This window comes from Enhydra lutris, unplaced genomic scaffold, assembly GCF_002288905.1.
Source record: "Enhydra lutris kenyoni isolate GAN:26980312 unplaced genomic scaffold, ASM228890v2 scaffoldscaffold9, whole genome shotgun sequence".
Taxonomy (NCBI): domain Eukaryota; kingdom Metazoa; phylum Chordata; class Mammalia; order Carnivora; family Mustelidae; genus Enhydra; species Enhydra lutris.
In genome coordinates, this window is record NW_019154093.1 from 345,887 (window position 1) to 369,835 (window position 23,949).

Sequence of the window (23,949 nt, forward strand, 5' to 3'; positions counted from 1 at the left end):
CAGTGTGATTGCATGACACTTTGAAGTGCAAGGGTTCAAATTCTGACTCTGCCATCCAGCTGTGTGACCTTGGGCAAATGTTGAAGCCTCTCGGAGTCTTCATTTCCTCTTTTGTACAATGGGAATAATCACATTTCTGCACAGCCTCGTAGTGGGGATCAAATTAGATGATGCCAGCATTCATCAATTAGGTGTCCTCCTCCCCCACCACGAGCTTGGAAATAAAATTGCCCTCTGAGTCTTAAGCCAGTAAAACCCACACAGCATCACAGAGGAGAAGAGCCAGGTGGGGGAGTGAATGAGGCGAGAGATGGTTTCGTAAATGACTAAAGAGTTTTGTGAACGGTGGAAACCACAATCAAGGTGACCCGCCTGTAATCTCAGGGAGGCAGGGCCAGGATGTGATTGAAATTGAGAAAACAGAGGTCTAATCAATTGCATTGTGCTCTATCAGAAGGGAACAGAAGGATGCACAGAAAAGGGGGTGCAAGGGAGAATTCATTTGGCCGCACTAGAGGGAGGATAGGGAACCAGTAGAAACAGGGATTCCAAGCTCAGTGGGCTCTGGTCTCTGCTGCGGAGCACCGAGGGTCAACTCCAAGAGGTTTACTATTCTGCTGGGCCTTCATTTAAACCAAATAGGTGTCCAGGTACAAGGTAAAGCCCCGTTGGACAGGCAAGAATATTCTGGTCCCAGGAGAAAGAGCTGTAGGGATTAAGCACACTGATTTTGGAGTCAGAGGGCCTAGTTCAAGCCCCTGCCCTACTACTTAAAACTATTTACTTCACTGTGCCTCAGTTTCCTTCCTAGTAGAATGAAGATACAACAGCCTTCTCCTCATGGATTTCTGTGAAGTTTCAATGGCGGCAAGTGCTTCGCAGGACGCCCAGCCCAGAATACGTAATCTGTAAGTGGTAGTGACAGAGAGGGCGATCACGAGTTGAACATTTTATTGCCATTTCACAGAGGAGGAAACTGAGGCATGGAGAGATTAATAACCTGCCCCAAGTCACACAGTGAGCGAGTGGTGGCGGCAAGCTTCTCACCAGGCCTGCAGCTCCAGGGCGGGGCTCTGATCTGCTTAGCCCGTGGAGGCGGACACATTTGACTTCTGGCTTGTGTGTCAGGCTCGTGTGAGTTCAGTCAGCCTGAGACAGGCTCTTGGGAAGCCATGGACCCTGAGTTCGAGTGTGCAAAGCTAAGGATCCCAACCCTGGAACCACCCCTCTCAGCAGCCTCTTGACCTCTCTCCATCTTACTGCTTCCATACAGGGATCCCCAAGACGGCTCAGTACAGGGAACTCAATCTGCATTGGCCACCTTGTCCCCTTTCCTTAGGATACTCAATGTGGGGGCATTTCCAGGGAACCTAAAAATGTCTAGAGGGGGGAGGATCCTCCATATATCTACCTGGAGTAGATCAGATCTCTTCCCAAAGCCCAGAGTCTAGAAAGATCGTGGGCCTTGGTATGAGACCTAGGTTCATGTCCCAGCTCGGTCCCATGCACCTGTGTGACCTTGGTACACCATGTAACCCCAAAGCCTCAGTTTCCTCATCTGTCAATGGGAGCTAGTCATAGAACCAGACTCAGAACTGGATTAAATTAAAAGATGGATGTAAACACATTCTGGCATGCAGTGCTTAATAAGTGAGTTATTATTATTCCTTTTTCTCCCCATACTGGCTGTGAACTCCTCCAGGACCGAGACAGGTCTGGGGTCCTGCCTAGCAAAGGGACCTTCCCAGAGTTAATGCTTAGTAATTGTCTGCCAGTTGCAGCAGTGACTCCTAGCTCCCAGACTCTTCCCCACCCCCAACCCTGTCCATTCCCTTCAGAAGTCAGCAGTCCACGACCTCCTGATGGGACAGGTGGGAACCCTTACTCCTGTTCCTTTTGTTTCCACCTGGAGGCACATCAGTGGCCAGAGTCTCTCACAGCAGCAGCAAGGACATGGGACAATTCTTCATTGCTCAGGTGTCTGGCGAGTTGTTTAGTACCCCCAATCCCTGTCTCACTACATGCCAATAGGAGCCCCCAGTCCTTGTGACCCAACAAAACTTCCTCTCCAAGACCTCTCCAAGACCCCCTAGGGGTCAGAGTTGTCTGGAGTGAAATCCAATGAGCTAGACTAGCTCTCAGACCTCTCTCCCTGCCCCGCCCTTCTATCCTTTTCTTGGGGAGCTGCAGAGTCCACTGTGGTCTTCCCCACTGCCCCTGTCAAGAGAGGCCTAATAGGTTCTGCTCTTGTGCCGGGGATGAAGGATGTATCTGCTGAAATCAAGTAGGGAATTAACAAACCCACGGCACACAGACTGAGAGCCATTTCAGTAACGAAGGGGACGTTTTAAGCTCCAGTTGCCTATCTTCTGTATCTATCTCTCAACCTGTCCTAAACTCACATGGGGACAAGCCTCAGGACTTCCGGGTACCCCCAAACACACTGTGAGTTCCCTGTGTTCAGTAGGCATTAGGGCATGCTCTCACCTCTCCCTCCTCCCAGTAGCCAGAGCAATCACACTCACCTTCCTCTGGCCACCGTTCCCCCTAACAGAAGGGATTTTCATGGCTCAAGGATTCATATTGTCACTTTTCTTATTTACAAAAAGCAATAAACACACATGTGATTCAGAGAGGCGGTGGGTCCTCAGCAAGCCTTTCCCTCACCCTGGGCTTGGACCCCAGGCCCGGACCACAGCATCCACCCAGCAGGAAAGGGTTCCAGCAAAAACTTACCCTGTCTTTGCAACTTACAGACACAAGAGAACTGAGTAGGAGGTGAACTCAGGGTGGGATGATACGGTAAAAAAGCAGGGATAGGAGGTGCTTGATGGAAAGGATATACAATTTTATAAATAACTAGACAAAGTCTGAGCATTTCTTTTGGGGGAGAGGTGGGAAGAGAGTCTAGAGGTAGGAGCCTAAGTGGGAAGGGGAGAAATAGTGCTTGGGGCCAGAGTCAGGGATGATCTCTAAGCCTGGAATGGCCCCATCTTTAAAATGAGTGGGGTGCCCTCGGTGTTGTCAGAGCAACCTGCTTGTTCCGACATGCTAGGATCCTATAGGGGTCTAAGCCTGGGGGCTTTGGGACCAGAGCCCTGGGGACTGGAAGGGATTGGTGGGCACCCCAGAAAGGTGGTGAATGCCCAAACAGGCTATGTCTGATCCCCAGGCTGGTACTGGGGTTCTGTGGAGGTGAAGTAGTCCTCAAGGAAGGACTGCAGGTACTCGAAGGTGGGCCTCTCCTCTGGGTCCAGACGCCAGGTCTGCTCCATGACTTCGTACAGGGATGCTGGGCAGCCTGGGGGGCACGGCATGTGGTAGCCATGCTCCACCTGTTCCAACACTTCCCGGTTATTCATGCCTGGAGGGAGAGACTCTGTCAATTAGGGGGCCTAGCCCCTTCCAAAGAGGCAACCAGGAGGAAACTGTCCCCATGACCACCCACCCGTCTCCACCTCCCCACCCCAGCAAACCTGGGTAGGGTACTCGGCCCTTGCTGATGAGTTCAGTGAGCAGGATTCCAAAGGACCACACATCTGACTTGATGGTGAATCTGCCAAAGAGAGCAGCCTCCGGGGCTGTCCACTTGATGGGGAACTTGGCCCCTGGAGAGATTTGGAGAGAAGGGGGAGTCATCAAGGAGGTCCCTGGTACAGCTGGATTAAGAGAATGGCATGGTGGGGCGCCTGGCTGGCTCCAGGCGCTGGCTCCAGAAGAGCTTGTGACTTTTGATCTTGGAGTTGTGAGTTCGAGCCCCATGTGGGCTGTAGAGATTACTGAAATAAATAAACTTTCAAAAACTCACGACCCTGAAATCAAGAGTTGCATGCTCTTCCAATCGAGCCAGCTAGGTGCCCCTGCCAGGCACTGTTTTAAAGTGATTTACAGGCATTAACTCATTTAACCTCAAAAACAAAACCCTGCGAGATAGATAACTATATTATCCTCATTGTACAGATTTGGAAAAGGAAGCACTGACTAGTTAAGTGACTTGCCCAGATCACATAGCTTTGAAGTGTTCACATTCACTCCCAGACATTCTGCCTACAGAGTTCACACCATTACACTCCACTGTCTTTCCCTTGAGAATTATGGTAGTGCCTGGCGTATACTAGGTGCTTGATAAATATCTGTTGACTTCCTTTTCTCTGAATATTTTCATTTTAGTTATGAGAAAAAACAGCTCACAGAGGTCAGGTGACTTGCCCAAGGCCACTTGGCTAGTAAGTAGAGGAGCAAAGATTCAAACCTAGAGTTGCCTCTTCTACTACATCAGGATGGGAGTATCCCAGATGTTCTGGGAGTGGAGGGAATGGTTCTTGAATATGTGGGGCCCCGTGACAGCCCCTTAGTGTGCCAGGGAGCTCTTGGAAGGTGAGGTGAGGCACGGCACCTTGCTGGGGGTTGTACTCATCATCCTCAATGAGACGGGCCAGTCCGAAGTCAGCGATCTTGCACACCAGCCGTTCCCCAACAAGGATGTTGGCTGCCCTCAGGTCGCGGTGGATGTAGTTCATGCGTTCCATGTAGGCCATGCCCTCAGCCACCTAGTGGGGGGGCCAAGTTATGGAGAAATGGGAACAGAAACACCATGGCTTGTGTGAGAGATCACTTGAAAACCCCACTTTCCAGATGAGGAGACTGAGGCTCAGAGACGGGCAGTGCCCCGTCTCAGGTCGCACAGATGATTCAGTGGATGGGGCTGTATGTACTTCCCGGGGTAGGGCAGGTGTTTGAAGGCACACGGATTTGTGGAGGTTAATAGGAGAGCAATCTGAAATAAAGGTTGCTGTCCCAGTTTACCTGGGCTGCCATGTCCACCAACTGGGGCAGTGTCAAATCCTGGCCTTCCCGGTCCTTGAGGAACTCCAGCAAGCTACCTGAGGAAAGGAACTCAGAAATATCAGCAAGAGAGAAAAAAAAGAAAGAAAGAAAAGAAATATCAGCAAGACCACCCCCAGCTCCAGGCCCGCCTTCCCTCGCTTGGCTCCGCCCCACCTAGTTCGCATCTCACAGCTTGGCCCCGCCCCCTGTCCCCCGCCCTCTCACTTAGACCCGCCCCCACTAGAAGTCAGCCAGCTGCCTCAACCCCGCACAGATCTCGCTCAGGACTCGCTCCCACAGGCACCCAGACTACCTACAGCTCGTTTCTTCTCCTCCTCCGTTCCCCTAGACAAGTCCCACTCACACTGCGCCCCAGATCCTTCCTCATCACAGATTCGATCTTCATTCGTCCAAGCCCCAGCCACCAGAGGAGACCCACCACCCCACGACCGAGGCTCCGCCCCCCAGCCCCCCCTTATCTAAACTTGGACCCGCCCCCACTCCCAGGACTCACTTGATTTCACTCATCCCGGCCTCTTTCTCCGACTCTAGCTCAAAGTCCCCGTCCCATCACAAGTAGCCCCTCAGGTCCCTCCCCCGCCCACCCGCCCCCGACACCCGTCTGAATTCGCCCCAAGTCCCGCCACCCAGACTCCGCCTCCTCACCCCGCCCCTCACCGTGGCACATGAATTCGGTCACGATGTAGATGGGCTCCTCCGACACCACGGCGTACAGCTGCACCAGCTTGTCGTGCCGCAGCATTTTCATGATCTGCGCCTCCGCCAGGAAGGCCTTCGGGGACATGGTTCCCGGCTTCAGGGTCTTCACCGCCACCTTCGTGCTGCCGTTCCACATGCCTGCCATGTGGTCGCGGCTCGTCAGCACCGGCTCCCCATGTCCCAAGCCCTCGCCCCGCCCCCGGGACCTCCGTACCCAGCCACACGTCCCCGAAGCAGCCGGTGCCCAGCCGGCGCTCGAGAGCGATGGAGCTGCGGCTGATCTCCCAAGCGTCCTTGGCCAGGCCTATTGTCTGCGGCTTCATGGTGGTGCAGGCCACTGTGAGCAGGTGGCATAGCCCGTCGTTCACCTCTGGGGAGCAGGGGTGGGGGGGGTGTTGAAGGTCACAGGCAGGCCAGGAGGCCCCACACATTCCTCATCCCATCCCAGGCACCGCCCCCCTTCCCCCAACAGTGGAGAGAAACTAGGCCACAGGTGAGGTCACAGGTTGGGGCAGAAGGCCACCTGACCCACTGAGTAGGTGACCATGTTGGTGCCCAGGGAAGGAGGTGGCCCCAAGTGGGAGAGATGATCTCTGCAGGGTTTGGTTTCCTTCCTACAGGAGGTGGCCTCCAGCTGGGTGGGATTCTGACAGGTAGAAATGGAGTTGGGGATTCGAGACCGAGGTGTGGACATGAGGCCCTCACCCTTCCATGGACCTCACCTTTGTTGTAACTAACCGAAGCAGAAACCTGGGCATCGATTCCCAGCTTCCTCTCAACCCTAAAGCCCATCCTCCAAGTCAGGTCTACTTGGCGTCCTGCTCTGCTAGACAGTAGGGGGCGCCCTTCGGCCGGGGACAGTCTCACACCTGTTTCCTCCGGAATCCTACGGAGCAGGATCCTGGGCTGGGAACCCAAACACTTGGACTCCAGTTCAGTCCCCAGCCACTACCGCTTTGGGGGCTCCTTTCCTTCTCTGGGCCTAATTCTCAGCGGGTTGGCTCGGGGACCCAAAGCACACACCAGCCCGGGAAGCCAGCCCTCACCAATGTAGTGCTGCACGAGCTCCTGCACGGAGTCGAACTGGGCCCGTGTGGTGATGTAGTAGCCACCCGTATCCAGCTTGCGGACTTTGTAATGCTTCACATGGTCGCCTCTGGCCTGGTCCCAATCCCGGATGGACAGGGAGTAGCCACCTGTGGGCAAGGTTCACCTTCAAGTCGGCTTTCCTCCTTGCTCTCCATCTTGAAGCTTGAGAGGCCCCAGTAGGATGGCCACACCCCCTGGAACCCAGTCCCAGTCTATCTCTGCCCTCCACCCCAGTCCCGGTCTGTGCCCAGGCCCTGACCCAAGCCCCTCACCACGGCTCCTAGCCCCACCCTAACAACTGGGCCTCCCAGTTGCCCCTTCCCAGGCCCCCACCTTTGGTAGTCTCACTCTCACGAATAAGAAAGGCCCCTCGGGGGTTCCCAGGGGAGAGCAGCTGCCTCTCTGCATCCTTCCTCCCGATCTTTCCAAAGTACCACCTGTTGGGAACGGCCAGCAAGAGTCAGAGACACCCAGTTCAACCCCCAACTCAGCCTCCTGCGGAAAACCACCTCACTAGCCAAGAATCAATTTCCTCACTGGTAAAACGGGGCTCCTACACCTGCTTGGTATCCTGGTCATGAGAAGCAGAGAGACGGGAAGTGTGGAATGCTGGGCTCGAAGTACGTGCCCAGTAAATGTTAGGCTCCTCCTCTTCGCTCTCTGGGTTTCTCTTCAACTAAAACTGCTAAGACCCCAGTCACTAGTGACCTCCTCAGGGTGCTACCAGTTCTTAACGCATCTCACGACTGCTCCCCTGTGGGCTCAACTTTGCAGAGGCGGAACTTGAGGCTCAGAGAGGGGAAGTGACCTTCTTGCAGGACTGGTTGATGAGGTCTACCTGAAATTCTCTGCTGCCACGTCTAGTTCTTTTCCCACCACCCAGGCAATCTCTCAGATCCTTCTTTCCACATCCACCCCCTACCCCCAAACCTTTTCCTCCTGTGACTTCCAAACAACAGTCTTTGCTGCTTCTTTTCCCCTCTTGCTGACTGCTCCTGCCTGGCTCTGACCGTTGCTTTACCTCCACTCTGAAATTTGGATGTTCTTAGAAGGCTGGACTTCAAGTTCAGGTGGCAAGCATTCCTGTTCTGTCTCAGATATTCTTCCTGGGACTGAACTGTAGCCTTAAATCCACTGTGGAAGTACCCCAGGGGGAATTGAAGGGGCTCCACAAGTGTCATAGCAGACTCAGATGTCTTTTGATTACTAAATCGGCCAGTATGGGGCACCTGGGTGGATCAGTGGCTTAAGGTTAAGCGTCTGCCTTTGACTCAGGTCATAATCTGGAGGGTCCTGGGATAGAGCCATGTGTCCCACGTGTTGGGCTTCCTGCTCTTTGAGGAGTCTGCTTCTCCCTCTCTCTCTGCTCCTCCTTCCCTCCAACACCGCCCCATGCATGCATGCGTACATTCTTCCCCTCCCTGCTCTTCCTCGTCTTGCGTGTGTGCGTGCGCACATGTACTCATGCTCTCTCTCTCTCTTTCTCAAATAAATAGATAAATTCTTTAAAATAAATATATAGGCCAGTCCACACCTAGGTACTAGGCACAGTTTGGGGAACAGGGAAGGCACTGGCAAGTGGCGTGTCCAGGCGACGAGGAAGGATGGGGAAGGAAGAACTGTTGAAGGACTGTGTATATGGGACACACTCCCAAGTTTTTTCAAAGCCCTGACCCCACCCATACTACCCTTGATAGTAGTTACTTCCTTAATAATTAACTTAATAATAGCAGTACTTATTTTCTGTCAGGTGCTGCTTTAATACATATTATATTCATTTAGTTCTTTTTTTTAAAGATTATTTATTAATTTATTTGACAGAGAGAGAAGTACAAGCAGAGGGAGCAGCAGAAGGAGAAGGAGAAGCAGACTCCCCTCTGAGCAGGAACCCACCAAGCGGGACTCAATCCCAGGACTCCGGGATCATGACATGAGCCGAAGGCAGATGCTTAACCGACTGAGCCACCCAGGCGCCCCAGTATTTATTTAGTTCTGACAACAACGTTGTGAGGAAGGTCCTATTATTAAGCCCCACTAGACAGATGAGGAAATAGAGATTACTAGTGGTTAAGCAACTTGCCCAAGGCTACACGCTCTTAAGCTGTGTTGCCAGAATAGGAACGCAAGTTGTCTGCTCAAGGGTCTGCACTCTTAACCACAACACTGCTCTTAGGCATGACACTGCACTGAGTGCCTCTCAGGGCTTTGTGACACTGCCTCTAAGCTGTGGATGCAAGCATGAACCCCCAATACCTCCCACTTTCTGCCTCATCACCCTCATGACTCCTACCACTTTCCCCAGATGAAGGCCTTTGGGCTCAGGACCACTCCCCTCTGCTCAGGGACACCTCTCCCCTACCAACCAGTCCCTTCCCCACCCCCCACAGCCTTTCTATCCCACCAACCTCTACATATACCCCCATTTCTTCCTCCCCCACCCAAAACTTTTCCTAAGCTCTAACTTGCCACCAACATTCTGCTCTATCTCTCACCTTCCCTTCACTTGAAAAAGCACTTCACACTTGGGTCTCCACTTCCTCACCTCTTACCCACCCCCCACGCCCCAGGCTCTGCTGTCTGGCCCCCACCCCCACTTCACACAGAGAGATCTCTCACCAAGGTCACCCCCATTGCCAAATCCAGTGGCAGCCTCTGACACTCCCTTTCGTGTTTCCTGCAACCTCTCCTCCACCCTCTTGGCTGTTCTGACTTGGCTTGGCCTCATTTTTCAACAGCAACTTCTCCTTCAAGGCAGCTTTCTCCAAAGTTGGGTCCTAGGGCCAATCTCTCTCTCGCTCTCCTCCCCATCCTTCACCCTCCCATGCAGCTTTGTCACCTCCACTCTGAAGAATACCCAGGGGTTCCCTCTGCAAGAGCCATAGCAAACAAAGAGCCTTAGTGCCAACTAGGAAAAGGTGCCCCTTCCTCTGGGCTAATTCAGCAGCCTAGCCTGCCTGGGTCCCGCGCCTCTCCTACAAAGCACAGCTGAGGGGCGCCTGGGTAGCTCAGTCGGTTAATGCCTCTGCTTTCAACTCAGGTCATGATCCCAGGGTCCTGGGATTGAGCCCCACATCGGGTTATCCACTCAGTGGGGAGCCTGCTTCCCCCCCCCTCTCTCTGCCTGCCTCTCTGCCTACTTGTGATCTCTGTCTGTCAAATAAATAAATAAAATCTTTAAAAAAACAAAAACAAAAACAAAGCACAGCCAAATCCTATTGCTGGCAGTCTTCCACCAGGGTGTTACTCTCTGCGAACTTTAACCCAACAAGTCCCCCCACCAGAACCCAGACACCTATACCTGCTCATACGTTCCCCACTTTAGCAAATGACACCATCACCCACTCAGTTCCTCAGGAAGACTTTGGGTCACCCTTGATTTCCTCCCACTCCCCAAATGCAATGGCAAATTAGTCACCAAGTTCTGGTGACTCCCACTCTGCAGTCTCTCCAATCTTTTATTTTCCCATATATATATATATATATATATATATATATACAGATTAAAAAAAAGGTTTTTATGAGCCCTGGTTTTCTCATCTGTAAAATGGGACAACAATAATATCGATATTGTAACTAGGAGAATTAAATGACTAAAGGTATGTAAAGTCCCTGTTGTCATATCTCAGGTTATAATGGTATACTATGAATGATAATTTCCGGTCTCATTAACAGAATTAATTCTTTCCCCTGCCAAGATTTGATTGATTTATTTATTCGAGAGATGGCAAGCAAGAGAGAGCACGCACAGGTGTGTGAGTGTGGGAAGGGGTAGAGGGAGAGAGACAAGCAGACTCCACTCAGGTGTAGCCAGATGCAGGGCTCTGACCCAGGACCCTGAGATCATGACCTGAGCCGAAATCAAGAGTCAGATGCCGGGCCCCTGGGTGACTCAGTCTGTTGGGTGTCCGACTCTTGGTTTCAGCTGGGGTCGTGGTCTCGGGGTCATGGGATCCGGCTCCGAGCTCAGTAGGAAGTCTGTTCTCTCACTCTCCCTCTCCTTCTGCCCCTCCTCCTGCTCGTGCTCTCTTTCTCTCTTTCTAAAATAAATAAATGCGGGGTGCCTGGGTGGCTCAGTGGGTTAAGTCTCTGCCTTCGGCTCAGGTCATGATCCCAGGGTCCTGGGATTGAGCCCCGCACTGGGTTCTCTGCTTAGCAGGGAGACTGCTTTCCTTCCTCTCAAAAATAAATAAATAAATAAAACAAAACAAAATAAAATACATAAGTGAATCTTTAAAAAATAAATAAATAAAAGGGTGTCTGTGTGGCTCAGTTGGTTGAGCTACTGCCTTTGGCTCGGGTCATGATCCTGGAGTCCCAGGATCATCAGGATCCCTGCTCAGCGGGGAGTCTGCTACTCTGCCTGACCTCTCTCCTCTCATGCTCTCTCTCTCTCAAATAAATAAATAAAACCTTAAAAAAAAAAAAGTCAGATGCTTAACCAACTGAGCCACCCAGGTGCCCCTTTAACAGATTTAATTCTAAGTAATATCCCCTTGTGTTGGTTTAGGGTTTTACAATTTTCTAAAACTCGTATGCTGTTGTTATCACTGAGAGTCAATATGTATAATGCTTAGCAAGTGCCCTCAGACTATCTGGGTTCAAATACAAACTCCACCGACTTACTAGCCATGTGAACTCAAGTAGAATATTTAATATCTCTGTGCCTCACTTGCTTCATTCATAAAGCAGGATAATATTAGTTCCTCACTCTGCTAATACACAGAAAGCCCTTTGAATAGTGCCCGGAACATAGAACATGGTACATAAATACTATTTACTCTCATAAACATCATTATTCTCTTCCCTTATTCTCACAATGACCTCACAGAAATATAGGTAAGAAGATAGGCTCAGAGTGGGGCTGTGACCCAGAGGTGTCTTTGGATGCCAGGTTCCCGTCCTGTCCATAGGGATAGCCACCTCCTACCCCCTACTCACTCTTCAGCCTGGATGGAATCCACAGGGGCCACGTAGTTGCTGGGAATATAACCAGTTTGTCCGGAGCTGAGAGAACGAGCTTCCCACCAGTCACCCTCACTGCAGACACAGGACATAGGGCATCAATGGCAGCCCAGCCCCCTGGAGCACCCTGGAGCACCCTGGAGCCTGGCAGGGGCATGCGAAGGCTCAGGAGAAGGCTAGCCCTGCCAGCCCCTCACCTTGGACAGCCCCCCCTCTCCCCCCCTGCCGCCCCGGCCTCTTGTCTGTTCTGCTCTCAGCCACTGAAGCTACCTCAGGAGACTTTTCCCTGCAGAAGCAACATGTCTGGGGATGTGTGGGCCTCCTGGCTTTTGTCTTTGGCTCCTTAGCTGGGCTGGGGTTTGGGTGGGCAGTGGACAGGTAACTCAGTCACTTCCCCACTGAAATCCTCCCCTACCCGCAAGGACAATATATTTCCTTTTGGATAAAATCCAAATTCTTCAATATGGCTTAAAAAGCTCTATAGAATCTGTTTCCCCTGCCTCTGTAGTTTCTGCTCTGTCCATTCTACACCTCATACTTTATGATCCACCAAGACCAAACCACTTGGTGGTTTCTACAAGTTATCATTTATTCTCGTGTTCTCTCATTCTCTCTTCCTCTTTTCTCCCCTCTTCCTTCAACACCTATTCATTTTTCTAGTTTCCCCTTAGAAATCACCTCCTCCAGGAAGCCTGTCTTGATCACTAGCCTCAAGACCGTATTTAGTGTTCCTTCTGGGCCCATATGTCCTCATGCTCCCCATACATAGTAGTGATTACTGAGAGTTGTTCTTGTCATGTTTCTGTGTCCCCAACTAGGCTGCTTTCTGAGAGACCAGGCAGGATTCCTCTCTGGGTCCTGCTCCCAGCCCCGGCCACATCCTGAGCCAGGTGGCCTGGTTACTTACGTGTTGTTCAGGATGTGGAACTTCTCACCCTTGGTGAAGGGGAGGTCATCCTCTGTCCGGGCCTCATAGTCATACAGGGCGACGAACAGGGTCACCCCAGTCCCTGCAGAGTCAGGGCTACTCAGCAGAGTAGGGCATGGGATGTGGGCTCCAAGGGGCCTGCACCCCCCCGAGTCCTCTTCCCCAACCAGGCTCTGTGCCTCCCCATGGCTGCAGCGCCTGTTGCCCAAAGGCCTTTGGAGTCCAGTGGATTTCTGATTTGAGCTTCACAGCTTGGCCTCCCATGGATTCAGGACACATGACTTCCAGACCATCCCTCCCACCCTGGGGAGTTCCCGTCACCCATTCCTCCTCTTCCCCACCAAGACTCCCCGCTTGGGCCTGTCATCAGGGGCCCTCTCTCAGATGGGAACAGAGTTGTCTTCCCCTCAGGCTGGGATTTCTGAGGTAGGGCTGTACATTCTTCCTCAGACCGTGCTCTGAAAGCTCGAGCATCCTAACGATGCCTCCCTTTCCCCCAGGGGCCAGATAGGTCTTGCCTCCAGCCCACTAGACTCACCTGAGATGCCCCTGATGGTGCTCCCATCGAGAAAGGCGGGGCTGGTGGACTGAGTGGAGAAGTTGTAGTTGGGGATATGGGCAAAGGAGGACACAGTCCGGGCCTGAGTTGGGTCAGGGCCATAGCGGTCCGCGGCCCCATGGCCCCTGAAGTCACTCTCCAGGCCAACATCCTCCTTGGGCCCCGGCTCCAACTTCTTGCAGAACACACAGCCCATTCCAGGTGCCCTGCTACAGAATGGGGTATGCCTCACTCTGGGGCCCCTGCCAGATAGGTCCCCTGCCCGTGTACACACGCATGCACGCGTGCACACGCACACTCACATGGGCGTGCAGTTTCCCCTCTGGGGTCCGCCCTGGCGAAGGGTAAAGGCGAGGCGAGGCTACCTTTGGGTCTACGTCCCAGCTGCTGTCGTAGGTTTGCAGACTGTATACCCTTAGTGCGCTGGTTTTCTGCTTTGGGCTGCTGCCGTGTTTATCGATCGATTTTTGCCTCCTCTTGCTTCAGTACATCGTGTTTTTGTGACTTCTTCAGAGTGCTTGGATATGCTTGTCTCTTTGTGTGTCTCTAAGTATTTGTGAGTTCCCCGTGGATATGTCTATGCATGTGCAGCCTCTTGTGAATGTTTGTGTGTCTATGTGAGTATATGGGTGTGGATGCATGTCTCTGGGCATGTGATGGCTCTGTGTGTGTTCATGTCTTCTGAGTGTGTACGTGCATACGCTGTTTCTGTGCAAGCGTGTATGTGTGTTCCTCTGTATGCGTGTGTGTATCAGGTGGTCTGTGTGAGTAGGTGCCTCTGTGTCCATGTGTATGACAACGTGCATAGCCCTGTGTGGGAGTGTATGTGCCTGTGTGTGTGTGTGTGTGTGTATGCAGGTCTTTGTATGGGAGTATGTGTGAACGTCTCTGTGATGTGTGTGTCCGGGTCTCGAGACAGGTTTGTGTGTGAGTGTGTGTGAGGCTCTGTGTGTCTGCACCTGGAGATTCCCTGCAGAGGGGGATCAAGGCCATTTCCTGTTGTGGGTCCAGCCTCTGGCCTCTCAAGCTGCCTCTTTGTGGCTCCCCCATCTGTTACCTAGCAACAGGGCTCTTGGAGGAGGAGGGGGCTGGGATAAGTTGTGGGGCTCAGGAAGGCCACCCCACCCCTTTTCCTGACCCCTATTCCAAAGCCCTCAGTTCTCCCCTCCCCGCTCACCCTCAGGCCCCTACTGCTGGGTCAGCGGGGCTGCGGCATGGTCCTCGGGAGGGGCCAGAGACCTGAGGGCGAGAGAGAAGGACATGGAAGGGGAAGGCTCTGCCAAGGCTCCTGCAAAACAGCTGCCAGCTTCTGCCCTCTTCAGGAAGCCAGGCCTGGGCTCTGTCCCAGCATGACTTCTGCCTCCGCTTTCCTTCCCACCGCCCCTGGCGAACTTACACATCCACCCTCACACGTGACACACCGCCCACACCAACCCTCTCACACTCATAGCCACCTGACACACCAGCTCACCAACACGCACACACACCAGCACAGAGTCACACACCAACACCCACAGTGGATACTTGAGTGAGTGTGCTCACCAACAACACCAACATACTAACACAACTGAACTCTCACGCGAGGCCAAGCTCTGACACACGAATACACACATGTGCAGGCACACAGGCTACCTCTCAGGGTGACAGACGCCTCCTCAGATACTTAACTGTTTGTGTCAGACCCACCGCTTTCGTTGGATTTCTATTACACCACACTCGGCTCCCTCCCAGGCACCCCCGTCACTGCAGGCCGCCTCTGCTCCCACCCTGAGCTCCGTGATCCCCAACGGTCCCAGGGTCACACCTAGTGGCAAGGCGAAGGTGGACACCTACCTCCACAGCTCGCTCCTATCCCCACATCAGGGAAAGGCCCAGGTCAGAAGACAGAGCCACCAGGATTCCTTGGGGAGCCCCCCTACATGAGCCGAGACTTTCCCAAAAGCTACATCCTCTGAGCCACAGGACAGGCAGGTCATTGAGCAAGGGCTCCCCACGCCCCACCAGAAACTCTGCCATTGCAACACTCAGAGAGGAACTGCCGGGGAGAGCGTTTCTTAAGATGTGAGAGGAATGGAGAGTAGTAGGGCGGGGCCAACCCAGTGAACCCTGACTTCCCCCAGAGGGGCTGAGGACCCTTGTGACAAGTGCCCCCTCCTTGCCTTTCCTGACCCCCAAGTCCAGTTCCCTTATGGACATCCTCCTCCCCTTCTCTCTGTGTCCTGCTCCTCCTACTGCATATGCTTGCTCACCTCTTCCAGGAAGCCTTCCTAGCTCTACCGGATCCAGCCGCCTCGCCAATGGCTCTGTCACATCGGTGTCCTAACCTCTACTCTCGACCTGCCAGCCCCTTTCACTCTTCACTGTAACTGTTCTCCGGTGTGTGTAGGGGAGTGACACCCATCTGGCGAACTGCGAGGCGGGCTGTGGTGAGAACTAAAATAGCCTGTGTTCACTAAGCCATTGCTGAGATCTTCACCTCAGGACCCCTCCCCTGGGGTGCAGCCACTGTGTCTGAAAGGCCCCAGGACACTGAGGGCTGGTCAGGGCCAGAGAGAGGGTATAAGTGGAGATGGGGGCATCCAGGGCCCAGGGAAGGAAGGGATTTCAGGCGCCGAGGGGACAGATGGGTGTAAGAAGAAAACAAAGGTTACAGGGTGAGAATGAGGTCTTCTCACAGGAAGACAATGACCCATCGCAAATGGCTCCCCGGGCCTACACCCAGATCCACACAGCCTCCTGACACATTCTTGGACGCACCTCACAGAGACTCTGAGCTCCTTTACACACGGACATCTTCGAGAATAGCCACATCCCCCTCACCGACACCGCCGGCCCTCACCCACCCACACGCATAGGTGCACATACACACACTGCACACGCCTCTCCATGAGAACAGCACAGACAGGATTTATAGCTCTCACGAGGGGCTGACCACAGCACTAAACACTTGACATACGTTATTGCATTTTATTCTCATAACGACACTCTGACGTATGACTATTATTGATAAGGCAACTGAGGCATGGCGAGCTTGAGAGACCAGCCTGAGGTCGCACACATGATGAATCCTGACATTTGGCTCCAGAACCTGAACCACTTCTCTCCATCGCCTGGTCACAGAAACGGATAATGACAGCCATTCCTGCCAGCATGCACAGAGGCACAGAACCCCCAGAGGGACACACAGAGATATACAGAGTCCTCTCCCAAGTCATAGACCCATACAGAGCACCTCCCTAAAAGAGACACGGATTTTTTTTTTTTTTTTGAGACCCGGCGTACAACCTCTTGGGTCCCCCCATAGATACAAGGTTGCCACTTCCAAAAACACACAGATAAATATTACCACAACATTTTTATTTTTTTAATTCTTTTTTTTAAGTAGGCTGTAGGCTCAATGTGGGGCTCGAACTCACAACCCAGAGATCAATAGTCACACGCTCCACTGACTGAGCCAGTCAGGCGCCCCCCCCACATTTTGTTTCTTTTTAAAGATTTATTTATTTATTTACTTGACAGGCAGAGATCACAAGTAGGCAGAGAGGCAGGCAGAGAGAGAGGAGGAAGCAGGCTCCCTGCGGAGCAGAAAGCCAGATGCAGGGCTCGATCCCAGGACCCTGGGATCATGACCTGAGCCGAAGGCAGAGGCTTTAACCCACTGAGCCACCCAGGCGCCCCTCCCCCCCCATTTTAAAGTCAGCCTAACAGGAGTCCCACATGCTGCATGCCTGGAATGGGTTTGGGGGGGTGGTGCTGTTTACAAACTGTGAGCCTCTGAGAAGGAGGTGGAGGTCTCTGTGGGCTGAGGTAGAGCCCTGACAGGGTGGACAGTGTGAGGAACAGGCAGTGGGGACCAGCTCTCGGGACGTGGTACTCCTCAGCCTGCTGGGGACTGAAGTCCGGGGCTAGGCATGGCTCTCTGGGCACCCGTATGCTGACGGGGTTGGGGGGTGTGGGGTGAGGGAGTGGGGCACAGGGTCTGGCATCCGCATGGTCCAAGGCATTGGTGGGGGGGCACGCTGGATGTGACCACACTCACCCGGCTTTGTCAGAGGAAAGAAAGAGATGGGAGAGACGGAGAAAGAGAGGGCAGAGAGAGAGAGACGGAGACTGAGAGATACAGAGAGAAAAGAAAAACACAGTGTGGTGTGCTGGCATACTGACTCTCAAAGGAAAAAAAAGGCCCTGATTTGTAGCATTTGCTGATTTCTGTTTTATAAATATTCCCACCATGGCTGATTTCAAGTAACCGAGGTGACTTCTTGAGCGCAGGGCTGGGGAGAGGTTCATGCAATCAGCTCCCCAGAGCCCGGGCTCACAGGCTCCAGGAGCTCACTGCCAGGAAGGAATAAAAAGAAAGAGACAAACAGAGACAGAAACGAGAAATAGAAAGACAACAGAGAGACACAGACTGAAAAAGAGAAAGGTAGAAATTAAGAGAAACTCGGGGAACCAAAGAGTCAAAGGCAGAGGAGAGAAGGCAGAAGAAGCAGGTTGGGTTCTCTGTGCTCAGGCATCAGCAGACAGATAGTCCCCAGGACTCTCCCTCCTCACCCACCTCAGATCCTAAGCGGTGCCACCAACTCTGCCGAGAGTCATTTGACTTCCTAGAAGTCTGGGTGGCAATAACTATTGGTCTAAAAATTTCTAATTTATTAAATACTTACCCAGTGCCTGGCATTGTGCCAAGCAATTCCCACATATGATCTCATTAATAACCCTAGGAAGGAGCTTTCATAACTACCCTTCTTTTACGGATAAGCAAATTGAGTCGCAGAGATGTTAAGTAACTTCCCCAAGATCACACAGCAAGTAAGGGGAGGCAAAAACGCAACACCAAGCCATTCTAAGCACAGTTCTATTTTGTAGGCCTAGTAGAAGCAATAATGTGTGTCCCTTCAAGGGTACCTACAACGTGCCAGGCCCTATGCTACCTGCTCTCAGTCCTCATTGCAGCCCAGAGAGGCGAAGCCATGAGCATTCTGGTCACTGTGGAGACTTGGGTCTGTTTATGCCTCTTAAACACCTGGTTGATAGGAGTTAGTTTCCAGAGCCTCATCTGTATCAAAATCAGGTTGCAGGTATTTGAGCTGAGGTCCACCCCTGGACCAGGGTGCTCCTGCCTTCAACATCTCTATCTGTGTGGCCCTCCCCAGCCCTATTCTTTTTTTTTTTTTTTAAGCCCACTGAGTCCCCCAGGAGCCCACTTTTTTTTTTTTTTTTTTTTAAAGTAAGCTCTCTGCCCCACGTAGGACTTGAACTCATGACTCCTGGATCAAGAGTCAGGTGCTTTACTGACTGAGCCAGCCGGGCGTCCCTGTTCTTTCTGTTACATTATTAGCCTGGGACCCTGGATGAAGGCTATCAGCTCTCCAAGCCTCAGTTTTTGCATCTGTACCTTCTGTTGTGGGGAAGGCTTGAAGAGACGTGCCTCTTGGCCTGTGTGCAGTGGCCAAGTAAGGCTGAAAACCATGAGCAGCAAAGCTAGAATGCCCCCCACGGACCATTTATCAGTTCGCCTCCCTCTGGTGTGTAGAGGGGAAAGTGACTTGCTCAAAATCAGACAGCCCCACAGGGGATTCAAAGCCAGGCCCATTAATTCAGGTCCAGAGTTCAGTTCACACCGTGGCTGTGTTCTTCAGAGCCTGCCCAGGAGGTCACACTGTCCCTGACGAGTTTACGTCATATTTCCAGCCCATGGCTAAGGGAACGTACCTCCCCTGCCATATGGCAGCTGGCCACTCGGCAGGGAGCCTGCTTCAGACCTAGCCCTGCTCCAGAACATAGGAGCCCCAGGCCCACCCACCCTTTCTTGAGGTCCCCGCTTCCCGAAGCCGCATCAGGGCTTTAATGTAGACACTGGACGTCCTGTTCCCCCCTAACCCCTGCCAAGTATCTGTGGGACCTGGAGACAGATTTAAGCTTAATTCTCCATGGCCTGACAACTAGTTTGAGACATTGGGGAAGTCGGTTCACCTCTCTGAGCTGTAGTTTCTTCGCCTAGCAAATAGGAGTATAAATCTCCATCCACCTCATGGGGCTGCTTCTGAGCATCAAATGTGAAAGCACCAGGCGCACAGCTGGTGCTCAGCGAACTTTCACTTCCGCTCCTTTCCCTTGAGGAAGGCCCCTCCAAGGCCCAGGGAGGGGGAGCGGCAGGGCGGGGCTGGGGGGAGGGGAGAAAAAGAAGTTCCCAGGGTGAGGTGGGAGGGCTGAGCTGGTTCAGTCGCCTGGGGGATTTCAAGAAAGAGGGAACTGGGACTTTGGGCAGCAGCAGGAAACCACCGTCCTGCAAGAGTTCCGGCTACTCTTCAGGGCTCCAAGGTGGCCAGGGGCAGGGCACAAGTCTCAGCCCGGCTGTGCCCCATCCCCTCTATGAGGCTTCCATCGCTGACCCATAGAGGCCCTCCGCCCCTCCCTGAACTCCAGTGTCTCTTACTAACCCCCAACCCTTTCACAGAAGTCTCACCTCTCATTGAGCCTCTAACCATCTCACGCTATTCTCTCTGGAGGCCTTACAACACCTCACCCCTAACACCCAAGGCCTAAGAAGACATACCCCAGTCTGACTCTACCATTTGGTGGGCCCGGTGTGGTGGGGGCATGTGAGGGAGGAGCCCTAGCTCTATCCCCCACTTGATCCCAAAGGTGTCAGCTGAATTTTCTCCACTTGAGGTATGCTTGGTGCACAAAGGGACCTGGCTTCTCCTTCCCCTGCTCTGGGGTCCCTCTACCCAGCCTCCCAAGGTCTAGCCACTTCCTTTGGCCACAGTAGCTCCAGGTGGCTAGAGAACACCCAAACACCCACACATACACTCACAGGCTTGTGCTCATTCACTCAAAACCCAAACCATACTCACACTCTGACAGCCCACTCACAGCTTCAGGCTGACTGGGTTCATGCCGCCCATGAACTCCACACCTCCCACAATTCATCAGTCGCCCAGTCCCCTGTCCACAAGGCTACAGGGGGTCTAGCAGGGATGAGGAGGGAACACAGCCCTCAGCTCTGGCTACTTCTTTCATCACATCAGGGACAAGATGCTCTGGATTCCGAATCCCTGCTTCTGGCCCCGTCAGTCCTTGACTGCTGAACCTCGCTCTTCCTCCCCGTGAAGTGAGAACAGAGTCCTGCTCTCCCATTACACCACAGATGCAAGGATACCAAAAGACTCAGGGATCACTGGGGGTGGTACCATAAGGGTTGGAGACAGACCTCAAACCTGCTGACTTCCCCAGTATGGAACTTCAACAGATCCACAAACATTTATTTACTAGATGTCACTTGAGTGCTGGTCCTGGAGGCCCTGACAGGCTTTCTGTACCCCTTCCACGAGAAGGTGAAGGAAAGCATCCCGCCTAGGTCAGGAATAACTCTTAACCCCTCCAGGACACTGCAAAAACCGCTTTCTAAAGCACCTGATTCTGGGGATTCGGGGAGGGGGCGGGGGATGGGGCCTGAGTAGGGACAAAGGTGATTTCCCCCCATAATTCAATTGAGGAAAATGAGGCCCAGAGAAGCCCTGTAACTTGTTTAAAATCACACAGCAATCAAGGGCCCAGTCTGGCTAAGCCCCTGCGACTGCAGATCCTCGCCCCAGGATGCCTGAACACTGAGCGTCACTGCCTTACTCCTCTGCACTCCTCTGCGCAGAAACCTGCCCCTGACTGAGGATCCAAAATGTGGGCGGAGGGGTACCAAGGGGGCTGCGTAGGCAGCGCGCCCAACAGCAGCGAAGCGGGGCTCTGTCTCTCCACCCTCTGGTTGCTACGGAGACAGCCTCTCCGGGCAACTGCGGTCAAAAGCAGGATTTCCGTCGGGGCTGCCAGCAATTCCCGGATCCCATGGGGAACGTGGACGGAGACCGCCCCTGGAGGCGGGAAGGGGGCACCCAGAGAGGCCCATCCCTGCTGAGGGCGGGGACTTCCCCAGGAAGCCGGGACCCACGCCTCTAGCGCCTTGGAGGAGTCCCCTAGCCATCCGGGACCCGCCCACCAGTGCGGGCGCGGGAGGGTGTGGGGGGCTGCAATCTTGGCAGCCTCCGCGCCCCACCGGGCTACGGGCTTCACCCTCGACTTCTGCTGATTTGGGATAGGGGGACTTCTCGGACTCCCGGAATCGTGCCCCACATTCTGCATCCTCCAGAAATGGTTCTCCTTGACCTCCTCCAGCAAACTCCCTCACCTGGTCTCCCAGCCCCCCCCCGCCCCATACACACCCCATACACCCCTCTTCCAGAACGCTCACTTCTCCCCGGAGCCTCACTTTCAAGGTCCCCTCAATTTATTCCCCAATCCCCTTGGGAGGATCTCCTTAGTCCCTCTCCCCTGACTCAGACCCCTTCCCAAATTCTATTAATTTCACTCTACAGGTTCCCTCCGTTTCCCTACCGTTTTCCCTACCAGACCTTTTTAGGGGGTCCCTTTAATCTACTTTCCTCATATTCCTTCAGCTCCCCTCCCCAGATTTTATCCGTCTCCTTCTCCAGGTTTCCTCAGTTTCCCTCCTGAGGTCCTTTTCGGGAGTGAAGTCTCTCCTCCTCCAGTTCAGCCTTCCTCCCCGCGCCCACCACCCCCAGCCGTCCCACCCGGGCGCCCGCCGGCAGGAGGCGGAGCACCGCGCGGCCCGTCCAGCCCCACCTGACGGCCGCCTACCTGGTCCCCGGGGAGGCCGCCTCGGACAGACCCCAGGCGAGCCGGCCGGGTTCCCAGCAGCTGCGAGTGCAGACGTTGTGGGGGACGGAGTGGGAGTGGGGGTAACTGGGGAGCTGCCGGCCTCTGACCGCCGCCCGCTCTGGGCCGGGAGGAGGAAGCCGCTTCGGACCTCTCTTATTGAAGCCCGGCGGCGGCGGCGGCGGCGGCGGCGGCGGCGGCGGCGGCGGCGGCGGCAGCAGCAGCAGCAGCAGCAGCAGGAGGGAGGACTCGCAGTCACGCCCCAGCCCCAAGCCGGCTGCCCCAGGCGGGGAGGGGCCCTCAGATCCCAGGCCCGCCCGCCCCCACTGACAGCCTTCCCCCTGGTGATGGGGGGAGGGGGGTTGGGCACTTTCAGCCCTCTCCCTGCACCCCAGCTCCTCCCCGCAGACCAAAGCCCCCAGCACAGCCTTTCTAAAGGCCCCCTCCCAAGGGGCAGGTTCCTCAGCCCCAGAAGCACCTGCTGTTTTAGACTGATTCGATTTCAGATTAAGAAGGACCTTTTCTCTATTACTGAAGCCCACCCCCACCCTATTTTCGCAGCTGGGAAAACTGAGGACCAGATGCGGGCAGGCCTTACCCAAGTTCTCCAGCCCGTTGACTTCAGATCGCTGTCGCCAGAGCCACTGCGGATTGGATCACCTTGCCTCGCCTCCCTCAGGAGCAGGACAAGTGGGGGCACAGGACTGTAGGAAGGTGGGGAGCAGCGGGGGACCCTTCTCTCAGGAGACTGCTTTTCAGAGGAATCGGCCCTCAGGCCACACTGAGGAAGGGGAAGCCTGTCAGCCTCCCCCTCCAACCACACCCAAGATTTAGAGAAACTGAGTGTCATCCTCCAGCACAGTTTCCAGCCTATGTGACTAGAAGGGATCCATCCCTGATCACCACCCCCCACATACCTGGGGTTCAATCTCACCTCCCATCACCATTCCTTCCTCACCTTTAAACCAAGGACCAGGAGAATCCCTCCTCCTCTGGGGAGGAGGAGATGTGTGTGTGGGAGGGCTGTTTGGTGGAGAAGTATGTGTATTGCGATATGAGGGGAAGGCAGGGAGGGTGTGTGAGCACAGATGTGTGTGTGTGTGTGTGTGTGTGTGTGTGTGTGTGTGTGATTGTAGGCAATGAAATCCATGACTGCAATTTTGTAATCAACAACTGACTGGGACATATTTTGCAGGCACCTGTGTTTCTATGTATGAGCAGGGATGTGTGTGTGTATATGTGCATGTGTGTGCATGCACGCTCAGGTATGTCCCAATGTGACTGTGGGATGTAGATAAGAATGCTCTTCCCTTAGGAAAATGGAAGGAGGGACGGAGAGGAAGACGCTGGGGACGACGTAAAGGTGCAGGGACTTGGGAATGGTGCTTCCATGTTAGCTGAGCAGCATCGAAGCCATCAGCAAACACTCCCTAACTGGCTATTGGTCCACATGTCAATTAACAAACAAACAAACAAGTATTTATCATTGTCTGCCAGGTGCCAAGCTTAGGGGACACAGAGATTAATGAGATTAATGAGATTAATGAGACTGATCCCCTAAGGGATCCCCCAATTTACCAGGCTCTCTCTGTCATCCTTCAAGTTCTGGCTTCTCAGGAGGCCTTCCCTGACTGTCACCCCTATCCCCGGTGGAGTACTCAGCACCTCCTATACGGTGACCCCTGCTTCCTGGGTTTTCCTTGAGGGCAAGGACTGACTGGTTCTTGTCAATGCTCCTAGCACCCAGAGTAGTACTGACACAGAGTAGCGTGCAATCTCTGGATGTAGGAATGCATGAATCAATCAAGGAACAAAGAAACTAACGGGTGAACAAATGAAAGCCCAATGAAAAGATAAATAATTGAAGGTAAGAGGTAAAGAATGAATGAAAAAATTCAAGAATCAATGACTGAATAAGCAAATGAATGGAAGAACAAAATTATTTATACCTTTTTTTTAAAAGATTTTATTTATTTATTTATTTAAGAGAAAGGGTGAGTGAGAGAGAAAGCACGCAGGGAGCCCGATGTGGGACTTGATCCCAAGACCCTGAGATCATGACCTGAGCCAAAGGCAGACTGAGCCACCCAGGTGGCTTTTGAAATACAAATTGAACCATGTAAGTTCCTCACTCAAAATTCTCCAATGGCTTACCTCCCAGTTTGCTTGGAATAATAAACATAAAATAAAA

The 23,949-nt window shown here is 53.3% G+C and overlaps 1 protein-coding gene across 5 annotated transcripts; it reads right to left on the bottom strand.

The window, feature by feature from the left end:
• Positions 1-935: 935 nt before the first annotated feature.
• Positions 936-21,850, bottom strand: LOC111142853 (FGR proto-oncogene, Src family tyrosine kinase). Of its 5 annotated transcripts, none has more exons than XM_022496207.1 (13): positions 21,741-21,850; positions 14,263-14,324; positions 13,065-13,291; positions 12,506-12,608; positions 11,575-11,673; positions 6,970-7,073; positions 6,594-6,743; positions 5,762-5,917; positions 5,506-5,685; positions 4,807-4,883; positions 4,397-4,550; positions 3,477-3,608; positions 936-3,364 (listed from the first exon to the last, which is right to left on the bottom strand). In XM_022496207.1, exons 3-13 carry the CDS (start codon positions 13,279-13,281, stop codon positions 3,156-3,158), a joined length of 1,581 nt encoding a protein of 526 aa, XP_022351915.1. In that variant the 5' UTR covers positions 13,282-13,291; positions 14,263-14,324; positions 21,741-21,850; the 3' UTR covers positions 936-3,155. The 5 variants fall into 5 exon arrangements, with proteins under 5 accessions (XP_022351915.1, XP_022351912.1, XP_022351914.1 ...); XM_022496204.1 differs by having other exon boundaries at positions 13,065-13,294; XM_022496206.1 differs by lacking the exon at positions 21,741-21,850 and adding an exon at positions 15,335-15,458 and having other exon boundaries at positions 13,065-13,294.
• Between the last annotated feature and the right edge of the window lie 2,099 nt (positions 21,851-23,949).

What these genes read in the sequence shown, in the direction of transcription:
- LOC111142853 (XM_022496207.1), bottom strand. Translation starts at nt 13,281, where the DNA reads ATGGGCTGTGTGTTCTGCAAGAAGTTGGAGCCGGGGCCCAAGGAGGAT. An exon ending in TGGTGGACATGGCAGCCCAG is followed by an intron (nt 4,551 to 4,806) that starts GTAAACTGGGAC and finishes CCCCCCCACTAG; the next exon opens with GTGGCTGAGGGCATGGCCTA. An exon ending in GGGCCGAGTACCCTACCCAG is followed by an intron (nt 3,365 to 3,476) that starts GTTTGCTGGGGT and finishes CTCTCCCTCCAG; the next exon opens with GCATGAATAACCGGGAAGTG.